At 37.7% G+C, this 22,346-nt stretch overlaps 1 protein-coding gene across 3 annotated transcripts in view; it reads left to right on the forward strand.

The window, feature by feature from the left end:
- IP6K2 (inositol hexakisphosphate kinase 2) overlaps positions 1-22,346 on the forward strand; it is a 28,668-nt gene that overhangs the window by 697 nt on the left and 5,625 nt on the right. Inside the window, exons 1-4 of one of the 3 annotated variants that reach the window (XM_075073368.1) lie at positions 353-374; positions 18,224-18,520; positions 20,726-20,948; positions 21,863-22,038. In XM_075073368.1, coding sequence (XP_074929469.1) covers positions 18,319-18,520; positions 20,726-20,948; positions 21,863-22,038 — 601 coding nt within the window. In that variant the 5' untranslated portion in view covers positions 353-374; positions 18,224-18,318. Of the gene's footprint in view, positions 1-352; positions 375-18,060; positions 18,521-20,725; positions 20,949-21,862; positions 22,039-22,346 lie in introns of those variants that run through there. The other 2 variants (XM_032801327.2, XM_032801328.2) reach the window with 2 other exon arrangements.

Genomic DNA, 22,346 nt, shown 5'->3' on the forward strand with positions numbered 1-22,346 from the left:
CCCCCCGATCCGCCCCGACTTCCCCTCGTGCGGCTGGCGTTGGTGCCGTGCCAGGCACACACACAAGCATGGGGCTGCCTCGTCCTTGTGTTTGGCTGATGCACACACAGGGATCCCTCTTCCACGTCCCTCAAAGAGATGCTCGTGTGCCCCAGTTTCTTTACGTGTGAACTGGCTTCACGTTGTACCGGGTTCCATTCAGTTAATGCATTTTTCTCTGTAGGGGTTCGGGAGGAATTTATAACTGTGGGGTGCGAGCACTTTTAGCACCCGAGCATCATGCTCATTAAGGAGAGTATTTCTCTTCTTTCCTTCTCCCCCAGACAAGGGTTAAGAAATTTGGTGCTAGTGTCTGGATGTCATCAAATTGTGAGGTAGGCAGAACTTTTGAGGCAACAAAACCAGGGTTTTACAAAGGGTGGTTTTATAGTAAGAGTAAAGGTGGATAGTTTTTCAGTGTTACTTAACAGTATTTCTTACCTGCTAAAATAGTCGGGGGAAGGGGAGGGCTTTTTGTTGTTGTTTTTGTTCAGTATAGTGATACAAATTAAATTTAGTATTTGCTCCAAAACCACTGAAAAATTACAGAAATGGAAATAAGGTAATTATATCTCTAGTATAAGGAAACACTTCTTGATTCAATAAATATTTGTTAATCATAGTTCCAGAGTATTACACTGCATGCAGTAGAAACCCTGTTCTACAAATGTTTTGTAAAATCAAGGGCTTATAAAATTGAGGGTGTATGTAATAGTGTTCTCAGGCACAGGGACAAAAAGGCATTTTGGGTTAAGTGAGGTTTTGTAATTCTTGGGTTTGTAAAATGTGGTTACTGTTGTATTAACATTGCTGCCAAAATAAACTCTTGTTGTAGTTATGTACCAAACCATCCTGTTTTGGGCCTTGCCTTCTCTAGAAAGAAATAACCCATTAGCTAACACATGCTAAAGTACATCTTTCTTTTCTGGTGTAGTCATACACTGAATCACCATATAGTGACAGGCTTTCTTCTTTTTCTTTGATACAGCAGCCAAATGTATTCCACGATTATTTCAAACCCAATATTTTAATAAATGAATCTTGTCTTCTTATCCTTTGAATATTCCGGAAAAGCTTTGAGGAGAATGTCTCTAAAGACGCAGAGTTGGTTTTAGTGTCTTTTTCTTATGATGAACATTGAACATGAGAGAGAGTGTTTGGCTCTGGAACTTAAAACTAATGTGGGCGTAAGATTTTTTTTTTTTTTTTAGTTTCAAAAGCTTCAGACACCCTTTGATTTTGAAACTTGATTGATCTTATGCAGCAGTTATATAGCTATAAAGTCATTGGAGAGCTGCTGCTAGGAGTATGTGGGAGTTGTGCATGCTGAGTTTGAAGCTTAAAAAGAAACTAAAAAGAGGATCTTTGAACTGAGTCCATTTTGTTTCGTATCATTTAGTTCTCACCCCATTTACAAAGTTATTTAAATTGAATATGTTGCCGTTTTAAAGTCTTGTGTGTGTGTATGTGTATGTATATATATGTATGTATGTTACGTTTGCGTATCTTGCTTTGTTATATTTTGGAAGTATTAAAGCTTGGAAACTGGTCAGGAATACATATTACAGGTAACGCAATTTACTCCCTTCCCTCACCCCACCACCACCAGTGGAGAGGAGAATTTCAAATTTATTAAACACCCATTTGCTAGAGGTTTTGAAAGCCCATTCTGTCTCATGGGTGTGATTCGTAAAGTCAAAAAGTTTGTGAACTTAAAAATTGGATCTAATGGTCCGTGAGTTCCAGTGATGATTAAACCTGGTGAAAATCTAAACAAAAGGACTTCTCAGCCATGCCCGTAGCTGTTTCCATCACTTCACACTGACTCAACCGATATTCTGAGCTTCAGAGTGACTCTCAGAATGACAGCCCTAGAAGCTTATTGGGTAGATGGGAGACCCTTGAGCAGGGTTGAGGAGCACCACTCTATAAAGAATTCCAGGAGCTGTGGTGGGGCCTGAGCTTCCTGCTAGGGCCCTATGCCTAGACCTTGCTGTTGTACCTCCTTATTTTTGTATCTTCCTCTGTCTAGTAACTGTAACTTAAAAAAAGAAGCAAAAACATTTGTCTGAGATTGCCTTGGTATGTTTACTGAAAGGGCAGAGAATCATAGAATATCAGGGTTGGAGTGGACCTCAGGAGGTCATCTAGTTCAGCCACCTGCTCAAAGCAGGACCAGTTCCCAACTAAATCATCCTAACCAGGGCTATGTCAAGCCTGACCTTACAAACCTCTAAAGAAGGAGATTCCACCACCTCCCTAGGTAACCCATTCCAGTGCTTCACCACTCTCCGAGTGAAAAAGTTTTTCCTAATATCCAACCTAAACCTCCCCCACTGCAACTTGAGACCATTACTCCTTGTGCTGTCATCAGGTACCACTGAGAGAAACAGTCTGATCCATCCTACTTTGGAACCCCCTTTTCGCGGTAGTGAATGCAAGCTATCAAATCCCCCCTCATCCTTCTCTTCTGCAGACTAAACAATCCTAGTTCCCTCAGCCTCTCCTCATAAGTCATGTGCTGCAGCCACCTAATCATTTTTGTTTCCCTCCGCTGGACTCTTTCCAATTTTTCCACATCCTTCTTGTAGTGTGGGGCCCAAAACTGGACACAGTACTCCAGATGAGGCTTCACCCATGGGCAGCAACTGTCAGAAATGTTACTGTTCTGTGAATACACTGAAGGAAAATGTCTAGTCAGTTTAGACCGAAAAAAATCCCAAAAACTAATTTTAACTAGGACACAGGAGCCCCAAAGGGATTTCATATCTAGAAGGGCAAGTAAAGTAATAGTATTGGTTGTTTTTTACAGTTTTTATGTATTTTTTACACCATTATATTTGAGAAACAAAATATGTGTAGAGAACATTAGTGACTAGTCTTACAAGGCTTGTACAGAAAGGAGTGAGTTGCAGGAATTTATTGGAAACTAATGTTAAACACCCAAATAATTTAAGTTATGATGGTGACTTTATATAGGCAAGTAGGCCATCTGTTTAAACAAGCCAATTTTCTCTAAGGCCACATCTCTGTTAGGATTTGTATTACAATAGCATCTAGAGGGTCCAGCCAAGATTGGGGTCCAAATTATGATAGATGTTACATGTAACATAGGATGGTCCCCCTGTCTTGAAGAGTTAAATACAAGTGGTAGGTGGGGAAGTGGAGGCACAGAAAGGTGAAATGGTTTGCCCAATGTCACAGACAGGTAGTGGCAGAGCTCAGCGTGGTATCCTGAATTGCCACCTTGTGGTCTGTCCTCTAGATCACACTACCCCGTTTTGTTACCACTGGTTCACCTACACTTGTGGTGGTAGCAGTGGGAGTATTAATATAGAGGGCTCCAGGTGCTTTCCCACAAGCATTTTAACCACGGTTTCCTCTAACCCTGGTAAGAACAGGTCTAGAATACATAGTGTCCAAAATCATGGCATCTTAATTTAGCTTATACCATTGAAACTGACTTGGTAGCTATAGTGGGAAATTTTAGGAAAAAAATCTTGGTGTAGACAAAGCCTGAAGATGCAGTTTTTGTTTAATTGTGGTCCATTGTAATTTACTGCAATATTTAACATTAAGCCAAGATATAAATTAAATGTTTTCAGGAGATTGAGATTTGATAGTGAAGTGCATCACCTGCATATTGCTTTCTCTAATGTGTAACTTTTTCTGTAGCTGAGAATATGCTCACAGAATTCAGCTATCTGATCAGAAGGCTAGAATATAGCAATATTTAAATGGTAATTCTTATTAATATATTTCTTTGTGGCAGTGCTGCCTTGGTAATTCTCCTTTCTTTCTTTTAACTCTGAATCAGGCATACGGTTTAGGAAATTGGCGTTATACTACTTGTCATTCTGATCATAATGTTAGGGTAGGAGCAAAACACTATGTATTTCAGAGCCAGGGTCATTTGAGACTAATGAATATTGTGTTCCTGTTGATTATTGTGGCTAGAGCTTATCAGTATTTTTCCATTACATTTGAGTTAGCATTAAATCAATCTTAAACAAACTGGCCCTTTCTACATTAGAATGTGATTTGTCATTGATGTGCAGAGGAACAGTGGAATAAAAATCTCACTAGTTTAGTTCATTCACTGGTCCATTGTTTCATTTGATGATAGTTATTTTGTCTCTATTGGCAAGAAGGTGTGATTGGTATCTAGGCAACGCAAGTCCTGCTAAGCATCTCTGCAACCTACTTGAAGAAATTAAAATTTTCCATTGCAGGGGAAGAGGATTTTTCCTTTGTACCTAAGTTCCTTCATCTGGCTTGCTATTTTCTGTTCAAGGTTAATGTATTTTTGTAACTATGGAGGAACCATCTTTAAAATACACTATATAACTGTTTAATTACAATAATTTTTCTGTTAATAGTTTTAAGGTATGTTGAGATGTCTTATTACAGATTTTGGTTAGAAACAGTTCATCAGAATTTTTTGTCTGGGGATTTTTGTTAATAGAGGAAAAATATTTCATTTTTGTTTGTTTAAAAATTGGTCCCTCTGTCCTATTCTGTTACAAAAATACAGTTACCAAGAGACAGTATGATATGTTGAACACAAGTGGACATGCATTGTAATGTGCTGTAGGAGCTAGATACCACTCGTTTGCCAGACAATGGTTTAAAATTCACTACACATCTTGAAAGCGAACAAAACAAGATTTGCTAAAATTAAAGCCCTATTAAATGCCTGTAGACAGGTGCTGGCTACATGTCTCTGGAGGCATTGAGTTGATGGCTTACCCACCAAAGTTGTTTTTAAACTTCCTGCTTCATGCAGCAATGGGTTTTTATATCAGGAATATGTCTAGTTGTGTTAGAAAGATGGGGGTGGATCTAATGTGATAACACTAATCCTCAGAATGGATGCGTGCAGTAGTCTTGCTTTGTAAATAGATGTAGTTGGAGGTAGATGTTTACTATATTTATTTAAAAGTTAAGACCTTAGCATCAAAACTGCACAAGCTAGTGAAGTATGTTTGTTCGTATTGTTTGTTTTTTAATTTTAAAAAGCGCTATTCAAATCAATAATGGCCTCCAGAGCCAGGGTTGTTTGAATAGAGGAAAGTTCATCCTTTCACTGAAATTAAACAGTTGTCATTCAAGCTGGAAACTTCAGGTCTGTTCAGTAGACTGACACTTATTTTTCTTCCAGTCTCAATTTCTTCTTCTTCAGGATATAACACACAAAAGAATCATTTTGGTTAAAGAGAAAAGACCAGGCAGTTTTATTTTTTTGTAAAACAGCAACTCAAGATTTGCTGCTTATAGTCTGATAGATGGAAGTAGATGCATTGTAATAGTGATTACATAGATTTTTAGGTAGTTTTTTAGCTAATGTGGAGCCTCTCAATCTCTCCTCTGGCCTCCTTGCCTCTCATCCAGTCTGTCCAAAATTCTGCTGCTTCTCATGCAGCTTATTGGCTTCCTGATTTGCCTCTTCAAACACAAGTTCCTTGGCCGCCTCTTCAGGGCATTACATCATCTTCCCTCTCTACTCTAACTTCCTCCTAGCTAACGTCCCACTTCCTGCCCTCATCCCAATTCTTTTACATTAGACCTAGTCTATACTTAACATTTAGCTCAACGTACCAGTGAGTATAAAAAATCCACTCCGGCCCTCCCCCCCCCCCCCTCATGCGGGCCCCCCGAGTACTGTAGCTATGCTGGCCTAACCTCTTGTGGAAATGCAATTAAATCAAAGGAAGATGCTTCTGTTGACCTCGCTACCATAACTTGGGGAGGTGGCGTTCCTACAGCAATGGAAAAACTGCTTCCATGATGGTAGGGACGCATCTACACTATGGGTTATGACCTGTAGTGTAGATAGTCTTACTAGTCTTCATCTCCTTTGTAACTTCCTGCTTTGAGCATTTCTGTTGTGATGACCCCTGTAATGAATGGGGTCTCTTGCCAGATACCTTCTCTCTCTTTTAAATCCTTCCTCTTTAAACAGCCCATTCTCCTCATTAGTAATCCGAGTATACCCTTTCTCCTGATCTTTTGTGTTTAGATTTTAAATTTATCAGAGAACATTTTTGGTCAAGTGCTGTGTACGCTGATTAAATGGATTTTAAGAACTTTTTAAAAAATGAGCTATTAGGACTTTTCTTCTTCCCCAGAGCAGTGTCTCCTATTGCAATCTCTTTTATATAGCCCTCAGTCTCATTCTGTGGCTCACATGACTGAGATTCAGCCCAATTTCATGACTAGTGTATATAATGATTAAAAGTAGACTTTTAAAAAATAAGCTCCCCCCATTTACATTGCTAAAAATATCCCAGGATGTTTAACTTTTTAGCTTTATTAATCCTTCTACCAACTAGAATTTGTCATTTTTCCTGTGTTCAATTTTAGTGTTTTCATTATACGTAGAGGTTCTTGACCAGAATACTCAAGTAGCTATGCAGAAGTATGATGCATAAAGCTCTTACAGCATCTGAGGTTTGTCAGGAAGTGTGGGTGAATCTCCTTCATGCTCACTGAAAAAGAGGACTTTCTTTTAGCAATTGCTCCTGGTTTGTGTTTGGATCAGTTCCAAATGTACAGTAAATCATCTGTGCTGTATATGAGATATTTAGACAGTATTGTGGTCATAGACTTTCATTATGACATCAGTCAGATTAACACAGCTCCTCGGTACAAAGGTGAGAAATTCTGTTGCTGACAAACTGCTTGCCTACTTGTTGTTTTATGTTTTCTGAGGCCATGTCTATATGAGAATGTTGCATCAGTTTAACATAAGGTGTGATTTTTAAACTGATCTAGTTGAATTGGTGCTAAAGGCTACATTTCTATTTTGGTTTAAACCAGGCTTAGGTCAGTTTAGTTTAAGTTGATTAGGAATCTGTTTAAGCTAAATTGAAATAAGGTACTCTTAAACCTAAACAAGCATGTCTGTGCAGAGCTTTACACTGGTTTAACATCACACCTTGAGGGTATGTCTTCATTACCAATGAGCTTTAACATGGCTGTGTAGTCTTGGCACCAGTGCTGGGAGAGAGCTCTCCCAGCACTGTAAAAAACCCACCCTCATGAGGGGAGTAGCTGCCAGTGCTGGTGCACTGTCTACACTGCCACTTTACAGCGCTGAAACTTGCATGATCTAGGACCCAAACCTGTGAAGAAAGCAAAGTAATCAAACCAAAGGTGACCTATATTGTCTGATGCTGCTAACAATAGTAGATACTATTGTTGCTCTATGTAAGGAGCGGGGAGCTTTTTAAACAGGTAGTTCTAGTTGTCTGATTACTTGTTAAAAGTAACTTTCACTACTACTTTGAGAAATCTGCTGGCTGGTATGGTTTTGGATTGATAAATGTTTATCTATTTAGAGTATCAGGGGGAATATGACTTTGTACACAGTTGGAATGACTTGTTTACTTTGAGAATAGACTGTTATCTTCTACTTAGATGTCTTTAATATGTACATTGGATTCCAGAGAGCAGATATTAGACTTGTCATCCTCTCCTTGCTGTGAATGTAATCCTGTAGACTTTTACAGACAGACAGGCTGTGCTTGCTGGTTTCAATTTCCGCTTGCTAGATTGCTTACCTTGTTCCTGTTTCCATGCATGTAAAACTCTTCTTAACAGAATATAGAGGGAATTATTGCCAGACAGAGTAATTAAGATTATGTCATAGGTCTTCTGAAAATAACCTGTGATCTTGAACATGGAAAATATTTGATCTCTTCCAGCCAACATCATTTCAATAATTTGTATCTGCATGCATGTGAGAATGTAATCCTGCAAATTTAAACAAAAATCTATGATGAAATCCTAATCCCAATTAAATCGTTGCCTTTAGTTGGGACAAATTTTTACCCCAATGCATCAGCATGTACAGGAGTAAGAAATATGGAAACCACATTAGTGCTGGACTCTTTACAAGCTTCAAGCCTTAGGGAATTTAATTTTCATTGATATTCTTGGTCCTATTCCAGGCCGTGAATGTCTTACTGGATATGCCAGCCCCCTGGCTGTGGAGAGGGAAGTAGGCTGTCAGCAACCTCCTATGGATTTTCAGTTCTTGTTTGGGTGGGTGATGGCTCCTGCCAATGGCTTTTTGCCTGTGAAGTCCTATTGGACTCTGTTTGAATAAAGTAGCCTTTACCACCTTTGCTTGTAGTGCAGAAACACTGACTGCTATTGTGATACACTTCTGGTAAAAAGTAACACATCACACAGGCATAATATTGATGTGGTCATCCCGCATCAGATGGGCTAATTATAACAAAATAATTATTTTAAAGTGCATTTTGGAGTTCATATGATGGGACCTGCCACTGTGGACCATCAGGTTGCTACTCAGGTGGTTTCACATTGCTGTTTGAATCTCATGACCTAGTTTGCAGATTGGAATAGGTGAACTTCTTGGCAATGGTGGTTCTGGTGAGTATGTTATTAACTGTGTATGGTTCCTGGGAAAGCCAACCTCTCAACACAAAAGGATGAAAAATGTGGAGTAAGTCAGATGTAAAGCTTTGTGTATGAAATGCATCTGAATAATGCTATACAGAAGAAAATACAAGACCACATTGATATAATTTGATTGGAAAAGTTCATCATTGAACAGTATTTAATTAGAGGAAGTTTTGTGGTTGTGACAGGGAAAGAATTAGACCCTCACCTGCTTTAATATTTTCCTTGAATCACAGCAGACACAAGTACTGTAGAGAAGTGGTGTTTTGTTTTTTTTTTCAGTCAGATTGCACAATATCCCTAATTCAGAAATTTTGCTTACGAGACGCCCTTTTCTATTCTGCCTCTGTTTATCCTGATCTGATCTGCTGTGGCTGGGAAAGATTTCATAAGAGATTAGTCTCCCTCTTCACTTCAGTACACTCCTGTTGACTCTGGGCAGCTATTTGCCTATGCATTCATCTATATTTTGAAAGTTCTTAAGAGGATCCTTGTTTTTTGAAATACTGATAGCTCACTGTATTGCTTTTGTAACCTTTGACAGAGGTTCGTAACACAGAGGTCCCAACTAACTGTTGAACTACTGTTGAATTTTCCCCATTAACGTGTAGATGGAGATATTACTTTTTAAAAATAAGACCTTTGTTTAACTATAATTGCTAATGAACTCTTGGGGCTTGTTTACACTTACCGGGGCTTTGAGGTGTGACAATTGATGCATCAGCATTTGATTTAGTGGGTCTAGTGAAAGGGGGAAAGGAGAAAGGTGAGGGGGAAAGCTGAAAAATCAAACCAGAACCTTTTTTTCTTCATTTAAAAAAAAATGAAATGTCAACAAACAAAAAAGCTGGCTGAATATTTTTAAAAAATTATTAACAAAACTCTGAGAGCATTCTCATAATTGTAAAATCTCACTAAAATGTTGTACATAGTAACAAGTTTAAAATGTGTATGGGATATGCTCAAAGGAGAGGACATTGGTCACAGCCTGGGCAGAAATTTCTGACTTTAATCAAATAAAGTTGTACCTTTGTGGACAACAATGGTGTGCGGCTGCCAAAAGAGCCTTTGATATGTTGTTGACTTGAAATTGAACTTAGGGCAGGAGCAGATACCTGATGTACCCTATAAATAATTTGCTTTTCCCATTAAAAATGCAGAAGTAGATAGCAGTATTACACTAAGGTGACATGCTTAGCACTGGTTGTTGCCTTAAATGCATTTAATATAGTTTCTGAAGTGCACCCTTGGTACATAGCCAGTCATGAACCTTATGGATATCTCTTCAGAGTGTAGGCTCAATCTGCCATGATACATCAGAAACACGTGTTAGAAAACTAGGAATCTGCTATTGTATTTTAAATTGTAATTAGTCATTACAAGCCACACATTATTAGTTTGTGATGATGGCTTTCAGTCACTCATCTTTCTACAATAAAAGAACACTTGTGGTTTACATGCATTTATAAAAACCTAATTTAAACTGGGTTTTCAAAGGGGCCTAAGGATTTATGCATCCAAATCACATTGGAAGTGAGTAGTATTTGGGCACCTAGTTCCCTTAGTGTCCTTTGAAAATCCTCTCCTAAATTTAACGTATTTTATCACCTTAAAATATATGCTGAGACCCAGATGTGGTAGAGCAAGAAAAACATTAGGATCAGGAGGTTGTGAACTGAATATGAGTAAGAAAAAATTCTTAGTCAAAACAGAGTGGCTGTTGGACAGAACTTCGTAAAAAAAAATCTTCCTCTGGGGAAATGACTGACTAGTATAATGAAGCTCTTTATACCAAAACAGGTTTTACAGCTCTTAAGTTTGAATTAATGAATTTACAGCACAGCAGGGACAGATGTATTTTTTTATTATTATTATTTTTGTCCAAAGGTGAAAATTGCAGAGATCTAATAGAATTTTATTTATTTTGACTTAGTGGGCATGTTTCTGTAGCAGCATTTATTTACAAAGTTTAGCCATTTGTATAATGTTAACCAGGACTAGTTTATGGTAGAATTAAAGATTCACTCAATGTTGCATATTAAAAAATGGTAGCAACCATGCTGTAACTTTTGTTGAGAATAAAAAAAAAAGAAAAGAAAAACAAAAGCTAATTTCAGAGAGAGGCTCCTTGTTTGAGATCCCTGCTGATTGTCCTGGAGACTTCAACACCATGAACTCACATTAACCTCTCAGTCTGTTTTAACTACTGGAAAGTAGCCCACTCCCAGATTTTTCAGAGCTTGAATGTTTTCTCAAGCAATGGATCTGAGTTATGTTATCTTATATTCTATACTGAAACTGTCTCTGATTAGCCTTTCATATACACCATTAGTTTCAATTCATGAGTCTCTTGCAGAAGTCAGCCATTTAAATCATCCTTCTAAAAATAGTTTTCTTGTGGAGATATTTCTGTATTTAAATTATGTAACTGTTCACTATTTTAATCAAACACTTAATTTCTTTGTCAAAGAACGCTATTGATATTTTTCATAGCTTTTGGATGGTATTTTTAGGAACTAGGGCCCAAAACAGATGTTTGGTCCATTTCCAAGAAGTTCAAGCAGCTTAGAATAGGTGATTTAGGGTCTTAATTACTATGGCAGTTATGTCCTTGGAAAAGAGATTAATTTTTCCAGGTATTATGTAACTCGAGAGCTGCTTGGCTCAGATGCATGTGTTCTTGTCTATGCAGGAAAAGCTCTGTAACCTATCTAACTTGGTTTTTGTTTCACTAAAGAGGAAAAATAGATCTAGTAAAAAACAGAGCTGTAATTTCTCTTTGGTATTTTATATGTGTAGGAAACAAGGTGTAAAATGATTTAGACCAAGTTGGATGCTCATATTCTCAATATCTGAAAAGACTACTTGGTGAGGTGATGGATAAGCTCCAGGCAGCAGCAGCTTACTGTTACACATTGGTGAAATTGGATTTTTTTTATTTGGTAGGTTTGTGTTTCATAATCTTCTCACAAACCGAATTAATACACTAGAGTTATTCAGGTTACCTTAGGGAATTTTTTAAAAGTATTTTGGGCATATCTCCAGAAGAGGGCTAGAGAAATTACACTTCTGTTAAATGGAAATAGAACTGAGTTAGAGAAGACTGGAATTGTGGTGTTTCATGGAGGTAGGTAATAAAGCAAATGTTATGTCAGATGTATCTTATAAATGGTTGTATATAATTGTGTCCAGCGTTACGTACTATGATACCTATGTCCGGTAATTCCTAGGAAGCAGTAACATTTACAGATGCACTCAGAAAGTCCTTGGATTCTTGCCAGTCATTGGAGTGAGGATGGATAAATGCAGCTGTCCTATTACCTATACAGACTTTTGTTTCATCAAAACTGTTGTTAGTGGCAGCTGCTTTGGATGGTATATGATTTTTGGTTTTACCTGTTTAAAATGTCTTGATTCTGACACAGAAAGCTACTGATAATCTATTGCTGGATCAGGTTGTATGTAAAGGGGTAATAAAAAATGGAATTTAGAAGTAGGGCAAGGTATTCATAGAAGAAAGTGACATTCTAATGGGTAATTTTGCTGATTTAGGTAGAAAAAATATATCCCTTTAGCTGTCAAACTTGTCTTTAAAATACCTTTCTGTCTACGTAGTGTACTTACCTGGCCCCAATTACCATAGTATCTGAGTGCTTCACGGTTTTCAATGTATTTATCACCACAGCATCCCTGTGAGATAGAGAAGTGCAGTTATCCACTTTTTACAGATACAGAAAGGCTGAGACTTGCCCAAGGCCACAAAGGAAGTCTATGGCAGAATGGGGACTGTACATACTGCAAAACTAGGAGAGTAAATTTTACCTACCAAGGTGTCTTGGATTTGAAGGAGTTTCTTGAGGAAGATCCTGTAGAAGACTTCACGTTAGGTATGCAGGGGCCTTAAGTTGTCAAGACAGTTTTAAAAAATCAATATGCTGACTGATGTGATGCAGAAATGCATAAACTAGAAGAATTATGGAGAAGGCTTACCCTTGTCTTCCTCTTCTTACTTGCTTTACAAGCAACCAAAGGGCACTGTTCAGCACTGGCAAACCAGGCAACATTGGGTATAATCTTTTAGTTTTGGTATTTCCTTTGAAATTGAGATGGGTCTGACAGATTTACTGAGTCTGTTTTCCAAACTGCTGAAGTGATCAGTATATTTCCTGACACTAAACAAGGTTGTGAAGGGAATGCAGCAAGCAATGCACTACAGTAGATTTTTTCCCCACTGCAGCATTGTCATTTTGCTCTTGCATTACTTGTTCAGTTTCATTTTTCTCAAGCAACAGCATATCTGCTTGTTTTTCCCCGACACTGCTGCAAATCATTAATCCTACTGTATTAAACTTGCATTATCAGATAATTTTGGAAAACCTGAACTTTGTTGCTTACAAGAAGGAACCTAAAATTAGTAAAATAATTGTGTTCTAGTGATCAATGTTAGTACGTTTTGATAGTCCTGCATCACTAACAAACACTGTTCTTTGCCAAACTGAAATGTCTGTCTGTCTTTCCTATATTAACATGAAAAAGCATTGTTAGCAGAAGTTTTAAACTTTATCTTTTAGGATACAGTGGTGAGTATATGATTATGTAGTCTCAGCAGGGATATCATTTTAGAAACGCACAGACATACCATTTAAATTGTTTTTTATTATTTAAAGGCAAGTCAAAGTTTTATAGGGGGTACACAGAATGAGTGGTATAAGGGAGCTTTCCACCCTTTAAAGAGAACAGGTCACTTTTACTTAAGAGCTACAATGGAGAACATAGTTCTCCATTTTAGTTTAGTACAACCATTTGTAATGAATGGGTTTTCCATGACGACTGAGAAATAAAATAGCGGGTAGTTCATCTCTAAAGTTTAAATGATTAGTCGCTTTTGTTATTGCTATTATGTTAAGACAGCTGGATAGATTGCGAGGCTAAATTGAATTAATGATCCAAATTGAATAAGCAAGAACTAACATGAAAAATAGATTAAGTAGTTTCTTGTGCAAAGGGATTTATATATAGCATTAAAACACTGTCACAAACAAAAGATTTCTTGTAGGTTCCTGTCAAAATGTAAACCTGTAATTTATTATGCAAGATCTTGATCCCTTTACTCCTATCCCGTACATCCTATCTATTTCTAGTACTGGGTAAACATTTACAAACTTGATATATTGACTGCAGTCTCGTTGGAAGAGAAATTACATTGGAAAGTTTAGGCCAGTTTTATAATGCAATTAAAAATGTGGAATCAAAACATTTCTCCTGCAAACTGCTCCACCTTACAGTCATACATAACCGTTTTCCATGATAGAATTAATTTGAGAGAATTTAATCTTAATGTGCTGAATAAATCCTGATGCCTTGAATTACAAGGAAGGGTATGTTTCATTTTCTACTTCCAAACATCTTGTTTTTATTTTGATGGCTCTGCATTTCAGCTGGCGCTATTCGAGTCAACTTTTGTTTTTTATTACATTATGTTTATTATTTCAGCAAGATAATTTCAGACAGAGGACATCTGCAGGTTTTATCCTTTAAATAAATGTAAACATAGTTTTTGTTTTTGTAAGTTTCATACACAGTCATGATAAAGCATTCCCTGGCTGAACTCTTGCCAGGCTGCTTTGTAGGGCTTCACACACTGTGCAGTCTTCAGTTTCCCTTGGACTGAGGCTGCAACAGTTTGTTTCCTTGGTCTCTCTAGCACATTTCCTGGGCATATGCGCTCTGTCCTTTACCCCTCCATGGAAATGGAAGCATATAACCCAGCTGCCCTAGGCATCAGGAACAGTGTTGGCAGGCTCCTCAGTACGTGAACATGTAGACTGTTCAGATGAATGACAGTAGCATCTTAAAATAAAATCTTAAAAGGCTTCAGCTCTCTCAGAAGGCAGAGTCCAGAGAGAGCTTGTCCTCCCTTCCAAAGCTCCTTTACAGAAGACGAAATGCCAAAGCGTTTGAAAAAAAAATCTCCAGGCTACACAGTGCTGCATGACAAGCGTAACGGGAAGCCAGAGACTCAAATGGACGCTCATGGAGGGAGGGGGTACTGAGGACTCCAGCTATCCCACAGTCCACAGCAGTCTCCGAAAAGTATTTGCATTCTTGCTGAGCTCCCAATGCCTGTAGGGTCAGACACATTGTCCAGCATGGTTCAGGAATAGCTCGCAATTTATCTCCCTCCCCGCCCCACATGAAAGAAAAAGGAAAGAAATAGTTTCTTGACTTCTTTCAGTGTCACCTATGTCTACTGAATGCAGCGGTGACGCGATGCTGCAGCAGCAAAGAGCAGTATCTGCTCCTCCCCTCCCGGTGGCAGATGGTGCAGTAGGAGTTGCTCCGTTCCTTGTCATCAGCCCATGAGTGCTCCTGGCTGGCCTCAGGTGAGGCTGGCCGGGGGCGCCTGGGTAAAAATAGGAATGACTCCCGGTCATTCCCAGTAGATGGTACAGAACGGCTGGTAACATCATAGCAACTGGGGGCTGAGCAACCACAGTGAAAGTCCCCTTCCAGGTTGTTTTGTTTTGTTTCACATTACTCTGAAGGATTTGTATTTACTTCTCATGCTTACTCAAAATAGGACCTTTTTGCAGGTATCTGCATACTGATGGCCTCAAATCCACACACTGAAAACTTTGCCTAAATATGAAATAATGAATTTGATAAAATTTCACATAAAACATAGCGGTTATGAGAACATATATGTGGCTTAATTCTGATTTAGTGCTTGCATTAGATATGGCATAATATATATGGTGCCTTTATCAAATACAGATTTAATGATAACAGTAGTAGGATTTTTTTCCTGTTGAGCTACATACTGGGTAATGTCATACCCAAGTGACTTTTGTTTTCTGAATACACAGTGTGCAAATACCTTAGGGACCATTTGGGTCTATATGAAAGAAAACAAGTTCTGAAGTTACACTGAGCAACTAATGAGCTCACTGGGGATATGAGGAAGGGGCATGGTGTGTTTTACTCAGGTGAACCTTCTCCTTTTGGCAGATATTTATTTCCTTTCTGTAGTGCTAATAAGCATACTTTTCAGTATAAATTCTGCTGTTCTGACACAAGTTTAGACCTGGTCTCCGCAAGGATTTTGTATCAATATAACTAAGTTAAGGAGTGTGATTTTTTTTTTTTTTTTTTTTTTTTTTTTAAAGAAAAAGTAATTAATTTTGATGTTAAGATAGTTATCCTAGTACAACCTCTAGTGTGGACTCAGTTATGCTGTTATAAAAGTGCTTATACTGGTGTAGCTTATTCCCCTTCACATACTGAAATAAGCTGTTACTGGTATAATGACATCTGCATGAGGTACTGACCTGCTTTTAAATGTACCTTATAATTAAAGCAGTACAGTTTTTGTTTGTAGACAAGACTTTTTATTATCTAGGATTGAACAAAATTCAGGAGGGCTGGAGTTATTTGTTCCAGGAAGTCTGGTTAAGTCTTTGGGGGTTTTAAAATTTGATTGAAAAGATGTACATGAAACAGTATGTGATGTGTGCAAGCAACCCTCAAAACAAAAATAGTTGTCCATTGAAATGTATCCCTCTTTTAGCACATTAGAATATCTGTTTTTAAATGGACTTGTATGTTATCTTGTATCTTAGAAACTGACAAGTACAGTGGTGCTTGACTGTTGCAATCTGGGTAGAAGACAGCATAATAGTATATTTTCATAAGGGGGATAGAAATGCAGTAGAATAAGTTCAGATGACATACTCCATAAGTTTCTGCATCTGAAAAATACTAAGAGTGCCATCTTCTGGATGAGATAGTGTTGCGTACATTGGTTGGCTCAGTTAGTATTCATGAGGTAGGATGATGACAAATTTCAGTACCAGCAAGTCCCAGACAAAAAAAAATCATAATGTGCTTGTATTTTAAACAAGTTAGTTCCAAATAAATATTGTAAGTCTTCAGTTTGTATTTGTATAGGTCCAGCTAAAAAGTAAATGAATTCTTAGCATTTCTGTTAATGTAGATATAACATTTTTCTCTTGCCAAGTAGATTTAGTGATTGTATTCTGAAAAATATTGGGAAATCCATTTAGATTGGGAAAGGAACATGCCTCCCCCAATATAAAATGTAACTAGAATATCAAATACAATATTGCACAATTTGTTGAGAGTGCATTGTTCTAAGTTAGGTGTCAAATACCTTTGCTAGAGAATTGATTAAATTAATAGATAGATTTGCTTTGTTTCTCTAATTCAATCTTGGTATAAAAATCTAGTGGTTAGTTTTATTGCGTAGTGTGTTCTCCATATTTGGGAAATTTGGAATTTTTATATATTGTTAACTTGAGTATGCCTGGGAATAATTCCACTGACAGGCGTCCTGTTGAAGGTATATTTTTCCAGCAGTCAGGACTTAATTGATTGACCCATTGTTTCTGGTAAATTAAAGTAGGCAGATAAACAGCTTAATGTTCTTATGTATGAAAAAGCCCTGTAGATATTTTTAGTTATATTAACATTGTTGCCTGTCAGACCTGTCCTCACTGCCATAAGCTTCTAGTTGTTTAGTTTTAAAGCTAAGGTAAAGCTGCTAAATATCTGAGAAGGACAAACAAAATTAGCCCATTGACCTTGAACACTTCATAGTTTCTTTGAATTAAATGCCTTATTGTTCATGTAACATTCTTTAAGATGGAATAAAGGTGTCAGTTTATTTTTTAGATACTAAAGTTAATCATTTAAGTGGAATCTCAAATTACTATTACTCAACCTAAATTTGCTAGTAAGGTTTAGTCTGTGATTTTTCATTCTGTACTGTTTATCTGTAAAATGAAACAGTAAATTAACAGGTAACTGAAACTGTTGAATGGTGGTTGGTCTGCAGCCTTCTGGGTGCTATTTGTTATCTGGCAGCTTTCTACTGAAGATTCTCTGCCATTAGCTATGCAGTATATAGTACATTTGAAAATTACTGAATGATACAAAAAGTTAAACTGTTTTTAAAAGTTTAATTACTGTGATCAATATTTTGTACAGATAACATGAATAGTGCATAGAATATTTCTGTTCTAAATTTCTTTGAAACAATACATTGTAGAAAGTTGCTCAGGTTAGATTTGTATAGGTTTTTTTCAGTTCCTGGAAAAGATTAGTGGGAGTTTTTAACTAGTCTTTCATTCTTTATAGCTTGTGTTTGTGTTGAAAGTTAGTAAAATATCACATACCTTAAATGAAAACTTATGCATGGATTGACAGTGATTGGTTTGTGTAGTTCTGTAAGTGTTCATAATAGCTTATACATAAAGCCTAACTTGGATCTAAACTCTGCTTAGTATCTAATACTTTATTTAGAATAAAGTGCTAAAACATTAAGTTTAATCTTCAGATGGCCCCATGGGCCTTTCTGTTGATAAGAAAATGCTGTGAGGGCTAGTAAGGAGAGCAGCTGAGAGAAGCAGTATACTTATTACCCTTCCCTTCCTTTGTATCGCCTGTTACCCCACCTTCGTTGTGGGTCTGCGGAGCAGCTAAATATAATTTCCATTGGCTGAGGCTTTGGTAGGGAGGGGTAAGTAGCTTTGTTTTTCTCTGCCTCTATGATCTCACTCTTATTTGCCTCTGCACTTAAAACTGTAGGTTCTTTTCAGTTTCACCTTGCATAGAGGATTGTTTACATTCAGTTTCCTTTGCTGTGCCTTAGGAAAGTAACTGTTAGCTTTGGTTGCTCAGACCTCGACATACAAAGTTACTAACACAAAGGATTCTATTTTACTTGTTTTAACAGACTTTTTGAACTGGAATAAACACCTTTTGGGAGACAGATCTACTTCTGAACTGCCTTCACCATTGCCACATTGTTTTATCTAATGTGCTACAAGAATGAGCCCAGCATTTGGAGCTATGGAAGTGGAGCACTATGCCAAGGGAGTCCTGCTCAAGCCTTTTGTCCACCAGGTTGGGGGTCACTCCTGTGTCCTCCGGTTTAATGACAAGACCATCTGTAAACCCCTCATCCAGAGGGAACACCAGTTCTATGAGACTCTCCCAACAGAAATGCGTAAATTCACTCCACAGTATGAAGGTATGTTACGAAACATTAGAAAGGGGTTGGGCTTTTTTCTCTTTTCTAAATCCCATTGTGCTCTGTTTCCTCTAAAATCTCTTCTGTGCCGAAGAGATTTTAGGGGTTTTCTTTTCATGTATTTTGATGTTGTCTGAGCCAGGCTGTGGAGATGCAGGGTGGAGATGCTTGCCAGTGGGTCTTTGGGCTGACTAACAGCATTAGAGTAGAGCAACTCTGCTGGTGACAGCCCATATATCTCCCTTAGGCACAGACAGGTAAGTAGCTAACAGCTTGTAAATGTTTTCAGTAATACTTTCACTTTTATTTCTGATTTTAATTTTTATTTTTTTTATTTTGTTGCCTCTTGTTTAATGTGTGTCTTAAGGGGCTGGGTAAGATTGCCTGAATACATGTTTTGTGGAAGTTTAGCTGTATTGTTTTGTGTTTTGGGTTGTCCTCTAACTCTCATATTAATCACCATATATAACGTCAGTATAGCCAAGAAAGTTGAAGAGTATCTTGTTAAACATTTGCAGTTTGTTTTTGCCCTTAAGGAAATGAAAATTCGTGGCATTTAGGTAGGCAAGGATCAAGTAGCCATGATGAGGCTGAGTCAGATGGTATGTAGGAGTGGAAATTCCAGTTCTTTTAAGCATTGCACTGGTTAAACAAAATACTTCTCTCTTTGTGGGGTATTCCATTAACTGCTGTCTGGTGATTAATTGATGCAATAAGTCTGAAGCATTTATTCATTCTTGAATTGCTTTTTAAAGCATTTTAGACTTTAACACTGAGTAAGGGTGGCCAAGTTACTTTTGATATTGATTGTAAAATTGGAGGAGGACTTCAGAGGTGTTTCAAAGTTATATTGCCTGATTGTTCACATACTTGCTGAGAGGTTTGAACACATCTTATTAAAAACTCTTTTGGAATTGTTAAAGAAAATGTGGTCTATAAATGATACTTTACAAAATGTTGTAGAACAATTGTACTAGTATATGTGGTTTTTCTTTTTGGGGGCATGTGGGAGGGATTTAGGGGTAAGGGGGCCTCATTTGGTCCATCTCTGTTGTTTTTTCCAGGATAAAGCCAAAGGCCATTTGCTAGCTGGCTCCCCCATTTTTTCCTGTAGTCCTTTCCTATGTGGCAGCAGGACTGTCAGTCAGAGCTTCTGCACTCCCTACCCCAGCTACTGTAGGTCCCAGAACCGCCTGCCCAGCTCAGAAGTGCCAATCTCTCGCCGAGAACTCTCCCCTCCGGCCGAGTGATGTGCTGCAAGAACTGTGCAGATTGATTGATTTGAGGATAAAGAGAAAGGACTGAGAAAAAAAAATATAAAAAAACATTCAGCCAGTTGTTACGGCTTCTTCGATAATCATTGACACTTTCTAATATGGCACTGGGGGCAACCCTGTCAGAACTTTGCTCTAAGACTCTTAATATACAATGCAGTATTCTAGAGACTCTTGAAATGAGGAGGAAAAAATGCTTTCAAGGTTCACCATGTTTCTGTGTACTACGATCAAATTTGCTTTGTATTGCTTTTTGTTATTTATTTCACAAGACCGCTGCACAACCAACATCAATAAAATATATACCCCAAAAAGAGGGGGGGAAAAATGTAAAATTAAACGTGGTGATTCTAAGTGGAAGCCTTTGAGCTAGTGTCTGTTGTAATGTGTGACATTTTTCTTGTTTTGCTCTGCTTGAAGCCTTTCCTTGCCCTTGGAATCTACTAACCCGCAAAAAAATCTGGATAAATGCTTTTTGCTTTGCTGTCATGCAAAACTTAAAGCTTTTGGTGTTTCTGTGCAGGTTATTTTTCATGGCAAGATGTAAATATAAAATGTTTTACATCTCTCCTAGGGTCAGACAAGTCAGACTTTTTTTTTTTAAATTAATAAAATTTTTCAATAATTGAAATTGTCTCCTGTTATTATTTGAGTTCTATTTGACTCTGTGCATCAGAGAGAAGAATCTCTTCTGTCACTATTGTTTTGTCTACATGATATATTGTCTTCTCTGTGAGGTGTCATTTTGTCTAGATGTTTTGATATTTGTTAGGTTGACAGATGAGTTTTGGCCTGTGGCAAGATAAAAACTAAGGACCTGGGTAAGAGAAAAAACAAAAGTTGCTATATTCTTCATGTAAAATCATGTTGCATAAAGTGTATATGTGTCATTTAATTGATCACTAACTGGTCATCTCCATTCTTTCCCCAGGTGTGGTGTCGGTGAGCTTTGAAGAGGATGAAGATGGAAATCTGTGTCTAATAGCCTATCCATTAAATGGGGACCATGATAACTTGGAAAGCATAGATAATTCTGACTGTGAACCCAAAAATAAGTTGTTACGGTGGTCTAACAAAAAGACTGTATTATTAGAAAATGACAAGATAACTAAGGAATGGGTCCGACAGCACAGGAAAGAGGAAAAAATGAAAAGGTAGGTCAAAAGGAAGTGAGTGTAAAGCTTTGAAACATAACCTCCATGTGTTTAGTTTTATTCTTATCTGGTCTGATGCAGATAAGAGTAAAATTAAACACATGGGGACTGCATTTCAATGCTAGAATGGAGGTTTTATCCAGTTTTTTTTTTTGTTTGTTTCGTCAGCCATATGTCTTTTCCTCCCACTTATTTCTGTTTCTCTTCTTCTCTCCACTGTGAACACTTTCAGTAGCAGAAGTGGTTTCCATTCAGGCGAGTTTTGTTTGAGCCCCTTCACAATTAAATCTTTGCAGTGGTCAGTTGAGGAAGGTTCTAGGATTCTGTTTTTTTTCTTACTGTAGTGTCTGCAAAAGCATAACTCTGCAAGAGAAAAATTCAGCTATGCTGATTGAGTCTACTGGAATTTTTTTTTTTTTAATGGGTGAATAAGGAAAAATGCAGTTAGAGGTAAAGCAGGATTCCTGCAGACCTGTTCCCAATTCAACCCCCCTGATCTGTGATATATTGTAGCAGTTACCAGAGAGCTGTAACAAAATGGAAATCTGGAAAACTTCTAGCAAGCAGGGTGAGGGATTCTGTAGATCTCATTACTGTTTGTTTCATAGAGTCTGTTGAAATCTGCAAATATAAATTAGGATATAGTCAGATTGTGGAAGCGGATTTACAAAGACTGAAATATCAACAATGAGAAACATGCTCAGACCCGTGTATAGTGAAATAATGGATTTTGCCAGCTGTTGGCAGAAGTATTTTGAGATACATATGAATAGGCTAATTGAAAGCACTGAGTGGTTGACAGTCAGCAGTGTATAATATGTAACGCTTGAACAAATTATATCTTTTCCTTTTAAAATTAGGGTATTTACTTTCTCCATTTGACTTCTGACTTCTTTATTTTTTTTGTTTTCTAGTCACAAATTAGAGGAAGAATTTGAGTGGCTGAAGAAATCTGAAGTCTTGTATTACAGTGTAGAGAAAAAGGGGAATGTCAGTTCACAGTTTAAGCATCATAACCCTTGGAGTATGAAATGTCACCAGCAGCAGTTACGGCGGATGAAGGAAAATGCAAAACATCGGAACCAGTATAGTATCCTTTCCCAGAAGTCTCTCTCACAACAGCAGAACAAGGAGGGATTCTGCTTTTTTTTCTTGGTAAATCTCCCCCCTTGCCGCCCCCCTTTTTTTCGCTTTGGTAAAATCTCACCCCCTCTGCCGCCTATCCCCCCCCCCCAAAAAAGCCACCGCCACCCAACCCGGACCGTGTAACTATAACACAGAATAGGATTATCTGAAACCATGATTTGTTAGCTGGAAGGTGACTGTGAAAGGATCAGAATTTGGGCTTTCCCAACACTTAAACACCTCTGTGCAGGGCAACTCAAAGAATCTACTTTA

The sequence above is a fragment of the Chelonoidis abingdonii genome, chromosome 17 (genome assembly GCF_003597395.2).
Source record: "Chelonoidis abingdonii isolate Lonesome George chromosome 17, CheloAbing_2.0, whole genome shotgun sequence".
NCBI lineage: Eukaryota > Metazoa > Chordata > Testudines > Testudinidae > Chelonoidis > Chelonoidis abingdonii.